At 70.2% G+C, this 15,044-nt stretch overlaps 1 protein-coding gene and 5 non-coding genes across 22 annotated transcripts in view; all 6 read right to left on the bottom strand.

The window, feature by feature from the left end:
- LOC122239409 overlaps positions 1-13,150 on the bottom strand; it is a 61,834-nt gene extending 48,684 nt beyond the window's left edge. For 13 of the 17 annotated variants that reach the window (XR_006218467.1, XR_006218466.1, XM_042988272.1 and 10 more), the window contains exons 1-9: positions 12,994-13,150; positions 10,540-10,674; positions 10,172-10,264; positions 7,717-7,851; positions 7,349-7,441; positions 4,894-5,028; positions 4,526-4,618; positions 2,071-2,205; positions 1,703-1,795 (exon numbers count right to left, since the gene is read on the bottom strand). Coding sequence is in view for 15 of the 17 variants with exons in the window: in XM_042988272.1 (XP_042844206.1) it covers positions 1,703-1,795; positions 2,071-2,205; positions 4,526-4,618; positions 4,894-5,028; positions 7,349-7,441; positions 7,717-7,851; positions 10,172-10,264; positions 10,540-10,674; positions 12,994-13,062 (981 nt within the window). In the remaining 2 variants the exon portion in view is untranslated. The remainder of the gene's footprint in view (positions 1-1,702; positions 1,796-2,070; positions 2,206-4,525; positions 4,619-4,893; positions 5,029-7,348; positions 7,442-7,716; positions 7,852-10,171; positions 10,265-10,539; positions 10,675-12,993) is intronic. The other 4 variants (XM_042988276.1, XM_042988275.1, XM_042988274.1 and 1 more) reach the window with 4 other exon arrangements.
- On the bottom strand, positions 1,727-1,820 carry LOC122239884. The gene has a single exon (XR_006219269.1). It is a non-coding gene; the product is annotated as a small nucleolar RNA SNORD116 (small nucleolar RNA).
- On the bottom strand, positions 4,550-4,643 carry LOC122239883. Its single transcript, XR_006219267.1, has one exon. It is a non-coding gene; the product is annotated as a small nucleolar RNA SNORD116 (small nucleolar RNA).
- On the bottom strand, positions 7,373-7,466 carry LOC122239882. Its single transcript, XR_006219266.1, has one exon. It is a non-coding gene; the product is annotated as a small nucleolar RNA SNORD116 (small nucleolar RNA).
- On the bottom strand, positions 10,196-10,289 carry LOC122239880. The gene has a single exon (XR_006219264.1). It is a non-coding gene; the product is annotated as a small nucleolar RNA SNORD116 (small nucleolar RNA).
- LOC122239879 lies at positions 13,018-13,111 on the bottom strand. Its single transcript, XR_006219263.1, has one exon. It is a non-coding gene; the product is annotated as a small nucleolar RNA SNORD116 (small nucleolar RNA).
- Positions 13,151-15,044: the final 1,894 nt, after the last annotated feature.

Below are 15,044 nucleotides of genomic sequence, written 5' to 3'. Positions count from 1 at the left end.
CAGGCGGCCACGGGACAAACGGTGCCCCCACCTCTCCACTCCGCCAGAATGGCCGGGGCGGCTAGGCTGCCCGGGCCCGGCCCCCAACTAACGCCGGCGCCAAAGCCCACCGAGCCGCGTGCGCGTTCCCTACCAGGGAGTCGGCGAGGCCACGGCCACGGGGCGCCAGGGCCCCGGCCCGCAAGGGAACGAGCATTCCCTGGGCTGCCCGCTCCGTGGGAGTGTGTTCCCACCTGCCCCGCCAACTCTGCCAAATGGACCGGGCCGCCGACGGCCGGAAGCTGCAGGGAGGGCAGCCGCAGACAGGCTTTGACCTTTGCAAGGATGCGGCCCGCGGCAGGCGACGTGGCCCCTGCCCACGGCCCAGGAACACGCGCGTGGCCCTCACAGGGAACACAAGGGCTGCAGCCCCGCAGGCCAGGGCCACAGCGAGAGGAGATCACGTCGCCCTCGCCACGGGAGACGGACCTCTGCCAAGCGGCCCGCGGGGCCGAGGCACCGCGCCTGGCCTCAGGGATCGCAGGCCCGCGCCTGCCTGCCAGGTCACCGCAGAGGAACCTGCGGCCCACCCGAGAGGACGGGAGGCACACCGTGCCCGACTGCAAGGGGCAGCACCTCCCGGGGTGTCTACTTTGGCCCCACCAGCTCCGTGCCCGAGGAGACAGCGCCCCCGTGGCAGGCCCGGGCGGGGGCTGGGGGGCAGCCTCTTTGGCCGGGGCCCTGTTGAGGGCCCCTGTTGAAAGGCCACCACCCCTGGCGCCCTTCCTCCGGAGACCAGCGGCCAGGAGGGCCCTGAGGAGGGGGACCGCCGTGCCACACCGCTGCACCCTGAAGCCGGCCCTGGGAGCCACTGACTGTGCCATCCACGGGAGGAGGCCGCAGGACTCCGCGTAACCCACGACGGACGCGGGGACGCCACGAGACACCAGGGCTGAGCAGGCCCGGGCACTCCCCCAGGGCGCGGTCCCCTCTGGACCGTGCCAGTCCCGTTCAGGCCTTCGGCCGGCCCGGCATGCCGGCTTCACCCTGGGCCCGAAGCGCCGGCGCCACTTGCCGCCTTGCGTGGCCGCCGGGCAGGGCCGATGGTTCCAACCTGGCCGGTGCCGCAGCCCGGCCTCTTGCCCCGGCCCAGAAGCCCGAGCCAGGGGCCGCTCCACGTACGTCAGTGAGAGAAAGGGCTCGTGTCCAGGGATGGCCGCCGCCTCGGGCTGGGGCTCCCGCGCCCCCCCCACGGCCCGCCAGGCTTGCCTCGCCCGGCCCCTCAACACACACCGCCGCGCGCTTAGGCCCGCACAGCCCTCCGGGCCCTCGCAGGCCCCAGCCCTCGACTCCCAAGGGCCGGTGCCACAAGACACGCCGGTGAAGTCCTAGGCCTTGGGGGGGACCAGCTGCCCCACTCCACCCCAGTCGCCAGCCACTGCCCGCAGGCCCTGCCAGCCAGGTCCCTGCCCCCGGCTCCCAGGGCCCGTGCCACAGACACGCCTTTGAAGTCCTAGGCCTTGGGCACCAGCTGCCCCACTCGACCTCAGATGCCGCTCATTGCCCTCAGGCTCCTTGCCTGCGAGCCGTGGAAAGCCTGCGAAGGTGGGGAAACGGCTCCCTGACCCGGAGACACCCCGCGAGCCTCTCCCAGGCGCAGGCCGTGGGCGCTGCTGCTTGCAGGGGTGTGACCAATGGGAAGCCTGCTGTCCCTGACGCTTACCTTCCCTGGGGCGGACAACGTGCTGGACCTCAGTTTCGATGAGAACGACGGGAGGGAGTTCTCACTCATTTTGTTCAGCTTTTCCAAGGAATGCTGTTGAGGGAGTCATCATCGATCCGAGCACATTCTGGGCGGCCTGGCCGGCTGACCCAGGCGGGCCGGGTGGCTCAGCGGGGCAAGCCGAGGGACTCAGGGTCCTCCCGGTGCCCGGGCCGTGCAGAGCCACGCCACTGAGCCAGAGGAACGGACAGGCCCCTCTGGGAGCAAAACCCCACGTGCCCAGCGGGCCACCTGCACTAGCGGCCTCTCGGGCAGCCCCGGGAAAGCCTAAAGCCAGGGGCACGAGCTGACCCCCGGGGAAGGCTTACCGTCTGGACGCTCCCGTCAGCAACGTGCCCGTTCCGGGCCACGCTTCTTCCGGCCGTACCGCAAACCACAGGCACTCGGGGGCCAGGGAGGCCTTCGTGTCTCGGCCGACCGCGAGCCTGGCGTGGCCACTGCACCTGAGAAAGGGGGAGCAATCGCCCGCGGGCGTCACCAAGGTACCCAGGGGCTCCGCTCGCCACGCCGGGCAGAACGAATCCGCGACCACGCCTTGCGTCCGTCTGCCTGTCCTGTCCCTCGGCCCCCTGGGGCTGCCTGCGGACGGGCAACAAGCCACGGGCGCAGGGCACTGTGGGAGCGGGAGCGCGTGCCTCTTCGTGCGCACGGAGGGTCATGTGTGCTGGGAGGCTGGGCTAGGGGCTGTAGCGGGCTGCTGAGCCGGGCGGCCTGGGTCCCTGCAAGAGCACGCGTGCCTGGGGCGCAGGTCCTGGCCCCGGCGTCGCGTCAGGCGACTGGCACAGGCCCGGTGGCCTTGCACACCAGGGAGCCGCGCTGGACGCCTCTGGGCCACTGACGCGGGCCAGGCTCTGCCCCTCCCAAACACTCTCTGGCCACGCGGTGCCCACCGACCTCCACACGCATCCGTTCCCGCCGCTGCCCACCCTTTCCACGTGCACCGTGGAAGCCAGCACTGGATGGAACCTCAGGGGTCCCAGGAAAACCCAAAACCTGCCCCCCAGGGAGTCTGGCCGCCCTGGCCCGCAGGCTACGGGGCAGAGGACGAGGCAGCGCCCTCCCAGGCGGCCACGGGACAAACGGTGCCCCCACCTCTCCACTCCGCCAGAATGGCCGGGGCGGCTAGGCTGCCCGGGCCCGGCCCCCAACTAACGCCGGCGCCAAAGCCCACCGAGCCGCGTGCGCGTTCCCTACCAGGGAGTCGGCGAGGCCACGGCCACGGGGCGCCAGGGCCCCGGCCCGCAAGGGAACGAGCATTCCCTGGGCTGCCCGCTCCGTGGGAGTGTGTTCCCACCTGCCCCGCCAACTCTGCCAAATGGACCGGGCCGCCGACGGCCGGAAGCTGCAGGGAGGGCAGCCGCAGACAGGCTTTGACCTTTGCAAGGATGCGGCCCGCGGCAGGCGACGTGGCCCCTGCCCACGGCCCAGGAACACGCGCGTGGCCCTCACAGGGAACACAAGGGCTGCAGCCCCGCAGGCCAGGGCCACAGCGAGAGGAGATCACGTCGCCCTCGCCACGGGAGACGGACCTCTGCCAAGCGGCCCGCGGGGCCGAGGCACCGCGCCTGGCCTCAGGGATCGCAGGCCCGCGCCTGCCTGCCAGGTCACCGCAGAGGAACCTGCGGCCCACCCGAGAGGACGGGAGGCACACCGTGCCCGACTGCAAGGGGCAGCACCTCCCGGGGTGTCTACTTTGGCCCCACCAGCTCCGTGCCCGAGGAGACAGCGCCCCCGTGGCAGGCCCGGGCGGGGGCTGGGGGGCAGCCTCTTTGGCCGGGGCCCTGTTGAGGGCCCCTGTTGAAAGGCCACCACCCCTGGCGCCCTTCCTCCGGAGACCAGCGGCCAGGAGGGCCCTGAGGAGGGGGACCGCCGTGCCACACCGCTGCACCCTGAAGCCGGCCCTGGGAGCCACTGACTGTGCCATCCACGGGAGGAGGCCGCAGGACTCCGCGTAACCCACGACGGACGCGGGGACGCCACGAGACACCAGGGCTGAGCAGGCCCGGGCACTCCCCCAGGGCGCGGTCCCCTCTGGACCGTGCCAGTCCCGTTCAGGCCTTCGGCCGGCCCGGCATGCCGGCTTCACCCTGGGCCCGAAGCGCCGGCGCCACTTGCCGCCTTGCGTGGCCGCCGGGCAGGGCCGATGGTTCCAACCTGGCCGGTGCCGCAGCCCGGCCTCTTGCCCCGGCCCAGAAGCCCGAGCCAGGGGCCGCTCCACGTACGTCAGTGAGAGAAAGGGCTCGTGTCCAGGGATGGCCGCCGCCTCGGGCTGGGGCTCCCGCGCCCCCCCCACGGCCCGCCAGGCTTGCCTCGCCCGGCCCCTCAACACACACCGCCGCGCGCTTAGGCCCGCACAGCCCTCCGGGCCCTCGCAGGCCCCAGCCCTCGACTCCCAAGGGCCGGTGCCACAAGACACGCCGGTGAAGTCCTAGGCCTTGGGGGGGACCAGCTGCCCCACTCCACCCCAGTCGCCAGCCACTGCCCGCAGGCCCTGCCAGCCAGGTCCCTGCCCCCGGCTCCCAGGGCCCGTGCCACAGACACGCCTTTGAAGTCCTAGGCCTTGGGCACCAGCTGCCCCACTCGACCTCAGATGCCGCTCATTGCCCTCAGGCTCCTTGCCTGCGAGCCGTGGAAAGCCTGCGAAGGTGGGGAAACGGCTCCCTGACCCGGAGACACCCCGCGAGCCTCTCCCAGGCGCAGGCCGTGGGCGCTGCTGCTTGCAGGGGTGTGACCAATGGGAAGCCTGCTGTCCCTGACGCTTACCTTCCCTGGGGCGGACAACGTGCTGGACCTCAGTTTCGATGAGAACGACGGGAGGGAGTTCTCACTCATTTTGTTCAGCTTTTCCAAGGAATGCTGTTGAGGGAGTCATCATCGATCCGAGCACATTCTGGGCGGCCTGGCCGGCTGACCCAGGCGGGCCGGGTGGCTCAGCGGGGCAAGCCGAGGGACTCAGGGTCCTCCCGGTGCCCGGGCCGTGCAGAGCCACGCCACTGAGCCAGAGGAACGGACAGGCCCCTCTGGGAGCAAAACCCCACGTGCCCAGCGGGCCACCTGCACTAGCGGCCTCTCGGGCAGCCCCGGGAAAGCCTAAAGCCAGGGGCACGAGCTGACCCCCGGGGAAGGCTTACCGTCTGGACGCTCCCGTCAGCAACGTGCCCGTTCCGGGCCACGCTTCTTCCGGCCGTACCGCAAACCACAGGCACTCGGGGGCCAGGGAGGCCTTCGTGTCTCGGCCGACCGCGAGCCTGGCGTGGCCACTGCACCTGAGAAAGGGGGAGCAATCGCCCGCGGGCGTCACCAAGGTACCCAGGGGCTCCGCTCGCCACGCCGGGCAGAACGAATCCGCGACCACGCCTTGCGTCCGTCTGCCTGTCCTGTCCCTCGGCCCCCTGGGGCTGCCTGCGGACGGGCAACAAGCCACGGGCGCAGGGCACTGTGGGAGCGGGAGCGCGTGCCTCTTCGTGCGCACGGAGGGTCATGTGTGCTGGGAGGCTGGGCTAGGGGCTGTAGCGGGCTGCTGAGCCGGGCGGCCTGGGTCCCTGCAAGAGCACGCGTGCCTGGGGCGCAGGTCCTGGCCCCGGCGTCGCGTCAGGCGACTGGCACAGGCCCGGTGGCCTTGCACACCAGGGAGCCGCGCTGGACGCCTCTGGGCCACTGACGCGGGCCAGGCTCTGCCCCTCCCAAACACTCTCTGGCCACGCGGTGCCCACCGACCTCCACACGCATCCGTTCCCGCCGCTGCCCACCCTTTCCACGTGCACCGTGGAAGCCAGCACTGGATGGAACCTCAGGGGTCCCAGGAAAACCCAAAACCTGCCCCCCAGGGAGTCTGGCCGCCCTGGCCCGCAGGCTACGGGGCAGAGGACGAGGCAGCGCCCTCCCAGGCGGCCACGGGACAAACGGTGCCCCCACCTCTCCACTCCGCCAGAATGGCCGGGGCGGCTAGGCTGCCCGGGCCCGGCCCCCAACTAACGCCGGCGCCAAAGCCCACCGAGCCGCGTGCGCGTTCCCTACCAGGGAGTCGGCGAGGCCACGGCCACGGGGCGCCAGGGCCCCGGCCCGCAAGGGAACGAGCATTCCCTGGGCTGCCCGCTCCGTGGGAGTGTGTTCCCACCTGCCCCGCCAACTCTGCCAAATGGACCGGGCCGCCGACGGCCGGAAGCTGCAGGGAGGGCAGCCGCAGACAGGCTTTGACCTTTGCAAGGATGCGGCCCGCGGCAGGCGACGTGGCCCCTGCCCACGGCCCAGGAACACGCGCGTGGCCCTCACAGGGAACACAAGGGCTGCAGCCCCGCAGGCCAGGGCCACAGCGAGAGGAGATCACGTCGCCCTCGCCACGGGAGACGGACCTCTGCCAAGCGGCCCGCGGGGCCGAGGCACCGCGCCTGGCCTCAGGGATCGCAGGCCCGCGCCTGCCTGCCAGGTCACCGCAGAGGAACCTGCGGCCCACCCGAGAGGACGGGAGGCACACCGTGCCCGACTGCAAGGGGCAGCACCTCCCGGGGTGTCTACTTTGGCCCCACCAGCTCCGTGCCCGAGGAGACAGCGCCCCCGTGGCAGGCCCGGGCGGGGGCTGGGGGGCAGCCTCTTTGGCCGGGGCCCTGTTGAGGGCCCCTGTTGAAAGGCCACCACCCCTGGCGCCCTTCCTCCGGAGACCAGCGGCCAGGAGGGCCCTGAGGAGGGGGACCGCCGTGCCACACCGCTGCACCCTGAAGCCGGCCCTGGGAGCCACTGACTGTGCCATCCACGGGAGGAGGCCGCAGGACTCCGCGTAACCCACGACGGACGCGGGGACGCCACGAGACACCAGGGCTGAGCAGGCCCGGGCACTCCCCCAGGGCGCGGTCCCCTCTGGACCGTGCCAGTCCCGTTCAGGCCTTCGGCCGGCCCGGCATGCCGGCTTCACCCTGGGCCCGAAGCGCCGGCGCCACTTGCCGCCTTGCGTGGCCGCCGGGCAGGGCCGATGGTTCCAACCTGGCCGGTGCCGCAGCCCGGCCTCTTGCCCCGGCCCAGAAGCCCGAGCCAGGGGCCGCTCCACGTACGTCAGTGAGAGAAAGGGCTCGTGTCCAGGGATGGCCGCCGCCTCGGGCTGGGGCTCCCGCGCCCCCCCCACGGCCCGCCAGGCTTGCCTCGCCCGGCCCCTCAACACACACCGCCGCGCGCTTAGGCCCGCACAGCCCTCCGGGCCCTCGCAGGCCCCAGCCCTCGACTCCCAAGGGCCGGTGCCACAAGACACGCCGGTGAAGTCCTAGGCCTTGGGGGGGACCAGCTGCCCCACTCCACCCCAGTCGCCAGCCACTGCCCGCAGGCCCTGCCAGCCAGGTCCCTGCCCCCGGCTCCCAGGGCCCGTGCCACAGACACGCCTTTGAAGTCCTAGGCCTTGGGCACCAGCTGCCCCACTCGACCTCAGATGCCGCTCATTGCCCTCAGGCTCCTTGCCTGCGAGCCGTGGAAAGCCTGCGAAGGTGGGGAAACGGCTCCCTGACCCGGAGACACCCCGCGAGCCTCTCCCAGGCGCAGGCCGTGGGCGCTGCTGCTTGCAGGGGTGTGACCAATGGGAAGCCTGCTGTCCCTGACGCTTACCTTCCCTGGGGCGGACAACGTGCTGGACCTCAGTTTCGATGAGAACGACGGGAGGGAGTTCTCACTCATTTTGTTCAGCTTTTCCAAGGAATGCTGTTGAGGGAGTCATCATCGATCCGAGCACATTCTGGGCGGCCTGGCCGGCTGACCCAGGCGGGCCGGGTGGCTCAGCGGGGCAAGCCGAGGGACTCAGGGTCCTCCCGGTGCCCGGGCCGTGCAGAGCCACGCCACTGAGCCAGAGGAACGGACAGGCCCCTCTGGGAGCAAAACCCCACGTGCCCAGCGGGCCACCTGCACTAGCGGCCTCTCGGGCAGCCCCGGGAAAGCCTAAAGCCAGGGGCACGAGCTGACCCCCGGGGAAGGCTTACCGTCTGGACGCTCCCGTCAGCAACGTGCCCGTTCCGGGCCACGCTTCTTCCGGCCGTACCGCAAACCACAGGCACTCGGGGGCCAGGGAGGCCTTCGTGTCTCGGCCGACCGCGAGCCTGGCGTGGCCACTGCACCTGAGAAAGGGGGAGCAATCGCCCGCGGGCGTCACCAAGGTACCCAGGGGCTCCGCTCGCCACGCCGGGCAGAACGAATCCGCGACCACGCCTTGCGTCCGTCTGCCTGTCCTGTCCCTCGGCCCCCTGGGGCTGCCTGCGGACGGGCAACAAGCCACGGGCGCAGGGCACTGTGGGAGCGGGAGCGCGTGCCTCTTCGTGCGCACGGAGGGTCATGTGTGCTGGGAGGCTGGGCTAGGGGCTGTAGCGGGCTGCTGAGCCGGGCGGCCTGGGTCCCTGCAAGAGCACGCGTGCCTGGGGCGCAGGTCCTGGCCCCGGCGTCGCGTCAGGCGACTGGCACAGGCCCGGTGGCCTTGCACACCAGGGAGCCGCGCTGGACGCCTCTGGGCCACTGACGCGGGCCAGGCTCTGCCCCTCCCAAACACTCTCTGGCCACGCGGTGCCCACCGACCTCCACACGCATCCGTTCCCGCCGCTGCCCACCCTTTCCACGTGCACCGTGGAAGCCAGCACTGGATGGAACCTCAGGGGTCCCAGGAAAACCCAAAACCTGCCCCCCAGGGAGTCTGGCCGCCCTGGCCCGCAGGCTACGGGGCAGAGGACGAGGCAGCGCCCTCCCAGGCGGCCACGGGACAAACGGTGCCCCCACCTCTCCACTCCGCCAGAATGGCCGGGGCGGCTAGGCTGCCCGGGCCCGGCCCCCAACTAACGCCGGCGCCAAAGCCCACCGAGCCGCGTGCGCGTTCCCTACCAGGGAGTCGGCGAGGCCACGGCCACGGGGCGCCAGGGCCCCGGCCCGCAAGGGAACGAGCATTCCCTGGGCTGCCCGCTCCGTGGGAGTGTGTTCCCACCTGCCCCGCCAACTCTGCCAAATGGACCGGGCCGCCGACGGCCGGAAGCTGCAGGGAGGGCAGCCGCAGACAGGCTTTGACCTTTGCAAGGATGCGGCCCGCGGCAGGCGACGTGGCCCCTGCCCACGGCCCAGGAACACGCGCGTGGCCCTCACAGGGAACACAAGGGCTGCAGCCCCGCAGGCCAGGGCCACAGCGAGAGGAGATCACGTCGCCCTCGCCACGGGAGACGGACCTCTGCCAAGCGGCCCGCGGGGCCGAGGCACCGCGCCTGGCCTCAGGGATCGCAGGCCCGCGCCTGCCTGCCAGGTCACCGCAGAGGAACCTGCGGCCCACCCGAGAGGACGGGAGGCACACCGTGCCCGACTGCAAGGGGCAGCACCTCCCGGGGTGTCTACTTTGGCCCCACCAGCTCCGTGCCCGAGGAGACAGCGCCCCCGTGGCAGGCCCGGGCGGGGGCTGGGGGGCAGCCTCTTTGGCCGGGGCCCTGTTGAGGGCCCCTGTTGAAAGGCCACCACCCCTGGCGCCCTTCCTCCGGAGACCAGCGGCCAGGAGGGCCCTGAGGAGGGGGACCGCCGTGCCACACCGCTGCACCCTGAAGCCGGCCCTGGGAGCCACTGACTGTGCCATCCACGGGAGGAGGCCGCAGGACTCCGCGTAACCCACGACGGACGCGGGGACGCCACGAGACACCAGGGCTGAGCAGGCCCGGGCACTCCCCCAGGGCGCGGTCCCCTCTGGACCGTGCCAGTCCCGTTCAGGCCTTCGGCCGGCCCGGCATGCCGGCTTCACCCTGGGCCCGAAGCGCCGGCGCCACTTGCCGCCTTGCGTGGCCGCCGGGCAGGGCCGATGGTTCCAACCTGGCCGGTGCCGCAGCCCGGCCTCTTGCCCCGGCCCAGAAGCCCGAGCCAGGGGCCGCTCCACGTACGTCAGTGAGAGAAAGGGCTCGTGTCCAGGGATGGCCGCCGCCTCGGGCTGGGGCTCCCGCGCCCCCCCCACGGCCCGCCAGGCTTGCCTCGCCCGGCCCCTCAACACACACCGCCGCGCGCTTAGGCCCGCACAGCCCTCCGGGCCCTCGCAGGCCCCAGCCCTCGACTCCCAAGGGCCGGTGCCACAAGACACGCCGGTGAAGTCCTAGGCCTTGGGGGGGACCAGCTGCCCCACTCCACCCCAGTCGCCAGCCACTGCCCGCAGGCCCTGCCAGCCAGGTCCCTGCCCCCGGCTCCCAGGGCCCGTGCCACAGACACGCCTTTGAAGTCCTAGGCCTTGGGCACCAGCTGCCCCACTCGACCTCAGATGCCGCTCATTGCCCTCAGGCTCCTTGCCTGCGAGCCGTGGAAAGCCTGCGAAGGTGGGGAAACGGCTCCCTGACCCGGAGACACCCCGCGAGCCTCTCCCAGGCGCAGGCCGTGGGCGCTGCTGCTTGCAGGGGTGTGACCAATGGGAAGCCTGCTGTCCCTGACGCTTACCTTCCCTGGGGCGGACAACGTGCTGGACCTCAGTTTCGATGAGAACGACGGGAGGGAGTTCTCACTCATTTTGTTCAGCTTTTCCAAGGAATGCTGTTGAGGGAGTCATCATCGATCCGAGCACATTCTGGGCGGCCTGGCCGGCTGACCCAGGCGGGCCGGGTGGCTCAGCGGGGCAAGCCGAGGGACTCAGGGTCCTCCCGGTGCCCGGGCCGTGCAGAGCCACGCCACTGAGCCAGAGGAACGGACAGGCCCCTCTGGGAGCAAAACCCCACGTGCCCAGCGGGCCACCTGCACTAGCGGCCTCTCGGGCAGCCCCGGGAAAGCCTAAAGCCAGGGGCACGAGCTGACCCCCGGGGAAGGCTTACCGTCTGGACGCTCCCGTCAGCAACGTGCCCGTTCCGGGCCACGCTTCTTCCGGCCGTACCGCAAACCACAGGCACTCGGGGGCCAGGGAGGCCTTCGTGTCTCGGCCGACCGCGAGCCTGGCGTGGCCACTGCACCTGAGAAAGGGGGAGCAATCGCCCGCGGGCGTCACCAAGGTACCCAGGGGCTCCGCTCGCCACGCCGGGCAGAACGAATCCGCGACCACGCCTTGCGTCCGTCTGCCTGTCCTGTCCCTCGGCCCCCTGGGGCTGCCTGCGGACGGGCAACAAGCCACGGGCGCAGGGCACTGTGGGAGCGGGAGCGCGTGCCTCTTCGTGCGCACGGAGGGTCATGTGTGCTGGGAGGCTGGGCTAGGGGCTGTAGCGGGCTGCTGAGCCGGGCGGCCTGGGTCCCTGCAAGAGCACGCGTGCCTGGGGCGCAGGTCCTGGCCCCGGCGTCGCGTCAGGCGACTGGCACAGGCCCGGTGGCCTTGCACACCAGGGAGCCGCGCTGGACGCCTCTGGGCCACTGACGCGGGCCAGGCTCTGCCCCTCCCAAACACTCTCTGGCCACGCGGTGCCCACCGACCTCCACACGCATCCGTTCCCGCCGCTGCCCACCCTTTCCACGTGCACCGTGGAAGCCAGCACTGGATGGAACCTCAGGGGTCCCAGGAAAACCCAAAACCTGCCCCCCAGGGAGTCTGGCCGCCCTGGCCCGCAGGCTACGGGGCAGAGGACGAGGCAGCGCCCTCCCAGGCGGCCACGGGACAAACGGTGCCCCCACCTCTCCACTCCGCCAGAATGGCCGGGGCGGCTAGGCTGCCCGGGCCCGGCCCCCAACTAACGCCGGCGCCAAAGCCCACCGAGCCGCGTGCGCGTTCCCTACCAGGGAGTCGGCGAGGCCACGGCCACGGGGCGCCAGGGCCCCGGCCCGCAAGGGAACGAGCATTCCCTGGGCTGCCCGCTCCGTGGGAGTGTGTTCCCACCTGCCCCGCCAACTCTGCCAAATGGACCGGGCCGCCGACGGCCGGAAGCTGCAGGGAGGGCAGCCGCAGACAGGCTTTGACCTTTGCAAGGATGCGGCCCGCGGCAGGCGACGTGGCCCCTGCCCACGGCCCAGGAACACGCGCGTGGCCCTCACAGGGAACACAAGGGCTGCAGCCCCGCAGGCCAGGGCCACAGCGAGAGGAGATCACGTCGCCCTCGCCACGGGAGACGGACCTCTGCCAAGCGGCCCGCGGGGCCGAGGCACCGCGCCTGGCCTCAGGGATCGCAGGCCCGCGCCTGCCTGCCAGGTCACCGCAGAGGAACCTGCGGCCCACCCGAGAGGACGGGAGGCACACCGTGCCCGACTGCAAGGGGCAGCACCTCCCGGGGTGTCTACTTTGGCCCCACCAGCTCCGTGCCCGAGGAGACAGCGCCCCCGTGGCAGGCCCGGGCGGGGGCTGGGGGGCAGCCTCTTTGGCCGGGGCCCTGTTGAGGGCCCCTGTTGAAAGGCCACCACCCCTGGCGCCCTTCCTCCGGAGACCAGCGGCCAGGAGGGCCCTGAGGAGGGGGACCGCCGTGCCACACCGCTGCACCCTGAAGCCGGCCCTGGGAGCCACTGACTGTGCCATCCACGGGAGGAGGCCGCAGGACTCCGCGTAACCCACGACGGACGCGGGGACGCCACGAGACACCAGGGCTGAGCAGGCCCGGGCACTCCCCCAGGGCGCGGTCCCCTCTGGACCGTGCCAGTCCCGTTCAGGCCTTCGGCCGGCCCGGCATGCCGGCTTCACCCTGGGCCCGAAGCGCCGGCGCCACTTGCCGCCTTGCGTGGCCGCCGGGCAGGGCCGATGGTTCCAACCTGGCCGGTGCCGCAGCCCGGCCTCTTGCCCCGGCCCAGAAGCCCGAGCCAGGGGCCGCTCCACGTACGTCAGTGAGAGAAAGGGCTCGTGTCCAGGGATGGCCGCCGCCTCGGGCTGGGGCTCCCGCGCCCCCCCACGGCCCGCCAGGCTTGCCTCGCCCGGCCCCTCAACACACACCGCCGCGCGCTTAGGCCCGCACAGCCCTCCGGGCCCTCGCAGGCCCCAGCCCTCGACTCCCAAGGGCCGGTGCCACAAGACACGCCGGTGAAGTCCTAGGCCTTGGGGGGGACCAGCTGCCCCACTCCACCCCAGTCGCCAGCCACTGCCCGCAGGCCCTGCCAGCCAGGTCCCTGCCCCCGGCTCCCAGGGCCCGTGCCACAGACACGCCTTTGAAGTCCTAGGCCTTGGGCACCAGCTGCCCCACTCGACCTCAGATGCCGCTCATTGCCCTCAGGCTCCTTGCCTGCGAGCCGTGGAAAGCCTGCGAAGGTGGGGAAACGGCTCCCTGACCCGGAGACACCCCGCGAGCCTCTCCCAGGCGCAGGCCGTGGGCGCTGCTGCTTGCAGGGGTGTGACCAATGGGAAGCCTGCTGTCCCTGACGCTTACCTTCCCTGGGGCGGACAACGTGCTGGACCTCAGTTTCGATGAGAACGACGGGAGGGAGTTCTCACTCATTTTGTTCAGCTTTTCCAAGGAATGCTGTTGAGGGAGTCATCATCGATCCGAGCACATTCTGGGCGGCCTGGCCGGCTGACCCAGGTGGGCCGGGTGGCTCAGCGGGGCAAGCCGAGGGACTCAGGGTCCTCCCGGTGCCCGGGCCGTGCAGAGCCACGCCACTGAGCCAGAGGAACGGACAGGCCCCCCTGAGTTGCAAACCCCACTTTCCCAGCGGGCCACCTTCATTAGCGGCCTCTCAGGCAGGTTTTGGAAAGCCTAAAGCCAGTAGCACAGCTGACACTTTAGAAGGCTTACCGTCTGGGTGCTCCTTTCGTGAAATTGTATATAGTGGGGCACACTTCTTCCGGTAGATACGCAATCCACGGGCACTCGGGGGCCAGGGAGGCTTTCTTCTCTCAGCCGGTGGCGAGCTTGGCGTGTCGACTGCACCTGAGAAAAGTGCAGCAATCACCCATGGGCATGGGCAAGTTACCCAGGGGTTCCAGTCTACACACAGGGCAGAAGGAATCCATTACCAAGACTTGCGCCTCTCTGCCTGTTATTTCCCTCAGTCCCTTGGGGCAGCCTGCAGATAGGCAAGAAGCTTTGGGTTCAGGGGACTGGAGGAGCACGAGCTTGTATCTCTTCATGTGCATGGAGTGTCTGAGTGCACTGGGAGGTTGGTTTAGGAGGTATGTGTTGTCGCTCCACCGTTTGGGCCTGTGGCCACCCAAGAGCCGACCTGGTGCGCAGATCCTGGCCCTGGCATCCCACCACACAATGGCATAGGACTGGTGGTCTGCACACCAGGGAGCCACGTTGGATGCCTCTGGGCCACTAACGTTGGTTATGGTTTCCCTCTCCCAAAGCCACTCTGGCCAAGCAATGCGCTTGGCCCGGACATGCATCCTCTTCCGCCACTGGCCACCCTGTCAACGTGGACTTTGGACCCCAGCACAGAATGGAAACTCAGGGGTCCAAGGAAAACCTAACAACCACCCACAGTTAGGCTGGCCACCCTGGCCTGCAGCTACGGCGCTGAAGCCAAAGCTGAGCCCTCCGAGGCAACCACACGACAACAGGTGTATTTCTTCTCCACTCTACCAGAATGCCCTGAATGGCTAGGCTACATGGTCCTAACCTCCACCAAATATGGTGCCAAACCCGACTGAACCATGGGTGCTTTCTTGCCCATGGTGTCAGTAAGTCCAGGGCCGGTGGGCACCAGGGCCCTGGGCCGCAATGGAACGAGCATCCCCTGGGCTGCCCGTCCTCAGGAGTGTGTTCCTGTTTTCACAGAAAGTCCCTTCGTCGCCCTTCTCCCAACGGACACCCCCATCAGTGTCAGGATGCTCCAGGGAGGGCAGCTGCCCCCAGGCTTTGGCTTTTGCAAGGATGTGGCCCTCTGTAGGCGATGTGGCCCATTCCGACAGGCCAGGAACACCAGCGTGGCCCTCACAGAGAGCGCTAGGCTGTAGCCCCACAGGAAAGGGTCACAATGAGAGGAGAATACAACTCCTTCCCACAGGGAAGCAGATGTCTTCCAAGTAGCCCATGGGGCCGAGGTACTGGGCTTGCCCTCAGACCTCGCAGGCTCGTGCCTGACCACAAGGCCATCGCAGAGTAGTCTGCAGCCCACCAGAGAGGACGTGAGACACATTGTGCCTGAGTCCAAGTGAGACTGAGAATATCACTTTCACCTCACCAGTACCGTGCCAAGGAGACAAGGTCTCTGGCCGGGGTAGCTTCTTTGGCCAGAGCCCTGCTGAAAGCCCTGAGGAACACAACCACTGGGTACCCTTCCTCAGGAGTCAAGAAGCCAGGAGGGCCCTCAAGAGGGGGACCGCCATGCCACACCCGTGCACCCTGAAGCCAGCCCTGGGAGCCACACTTTGCCGTCGTCAAGAGGAGGCCTGAGGCCTCTGCAGAACCCATGGAAGACCTGGGAACGCTATGACACACTTGAGCTGAGCAGGCTATTGAGGTCTCCCAGGGCACAG

This window comes from Panthera tigris, chromosome B3, assembly GCF_018350195.1.
Source record: "Panthera tigris isolate Pti1 chromosome B3, P.tigris_Pti1_mat1.1, whole genome shotgun sequence".
NCBI classification, from domain to species: Eukaryota; Metazoa; Chordata; class Mammalia; order Carnivora; family Felidae; genus Panthera; species Panthera tigris.
Note: the sequence above shows the minus strand (reverse complement) of the source record. Positions and strands in the feature narration are given on the sequence as shown.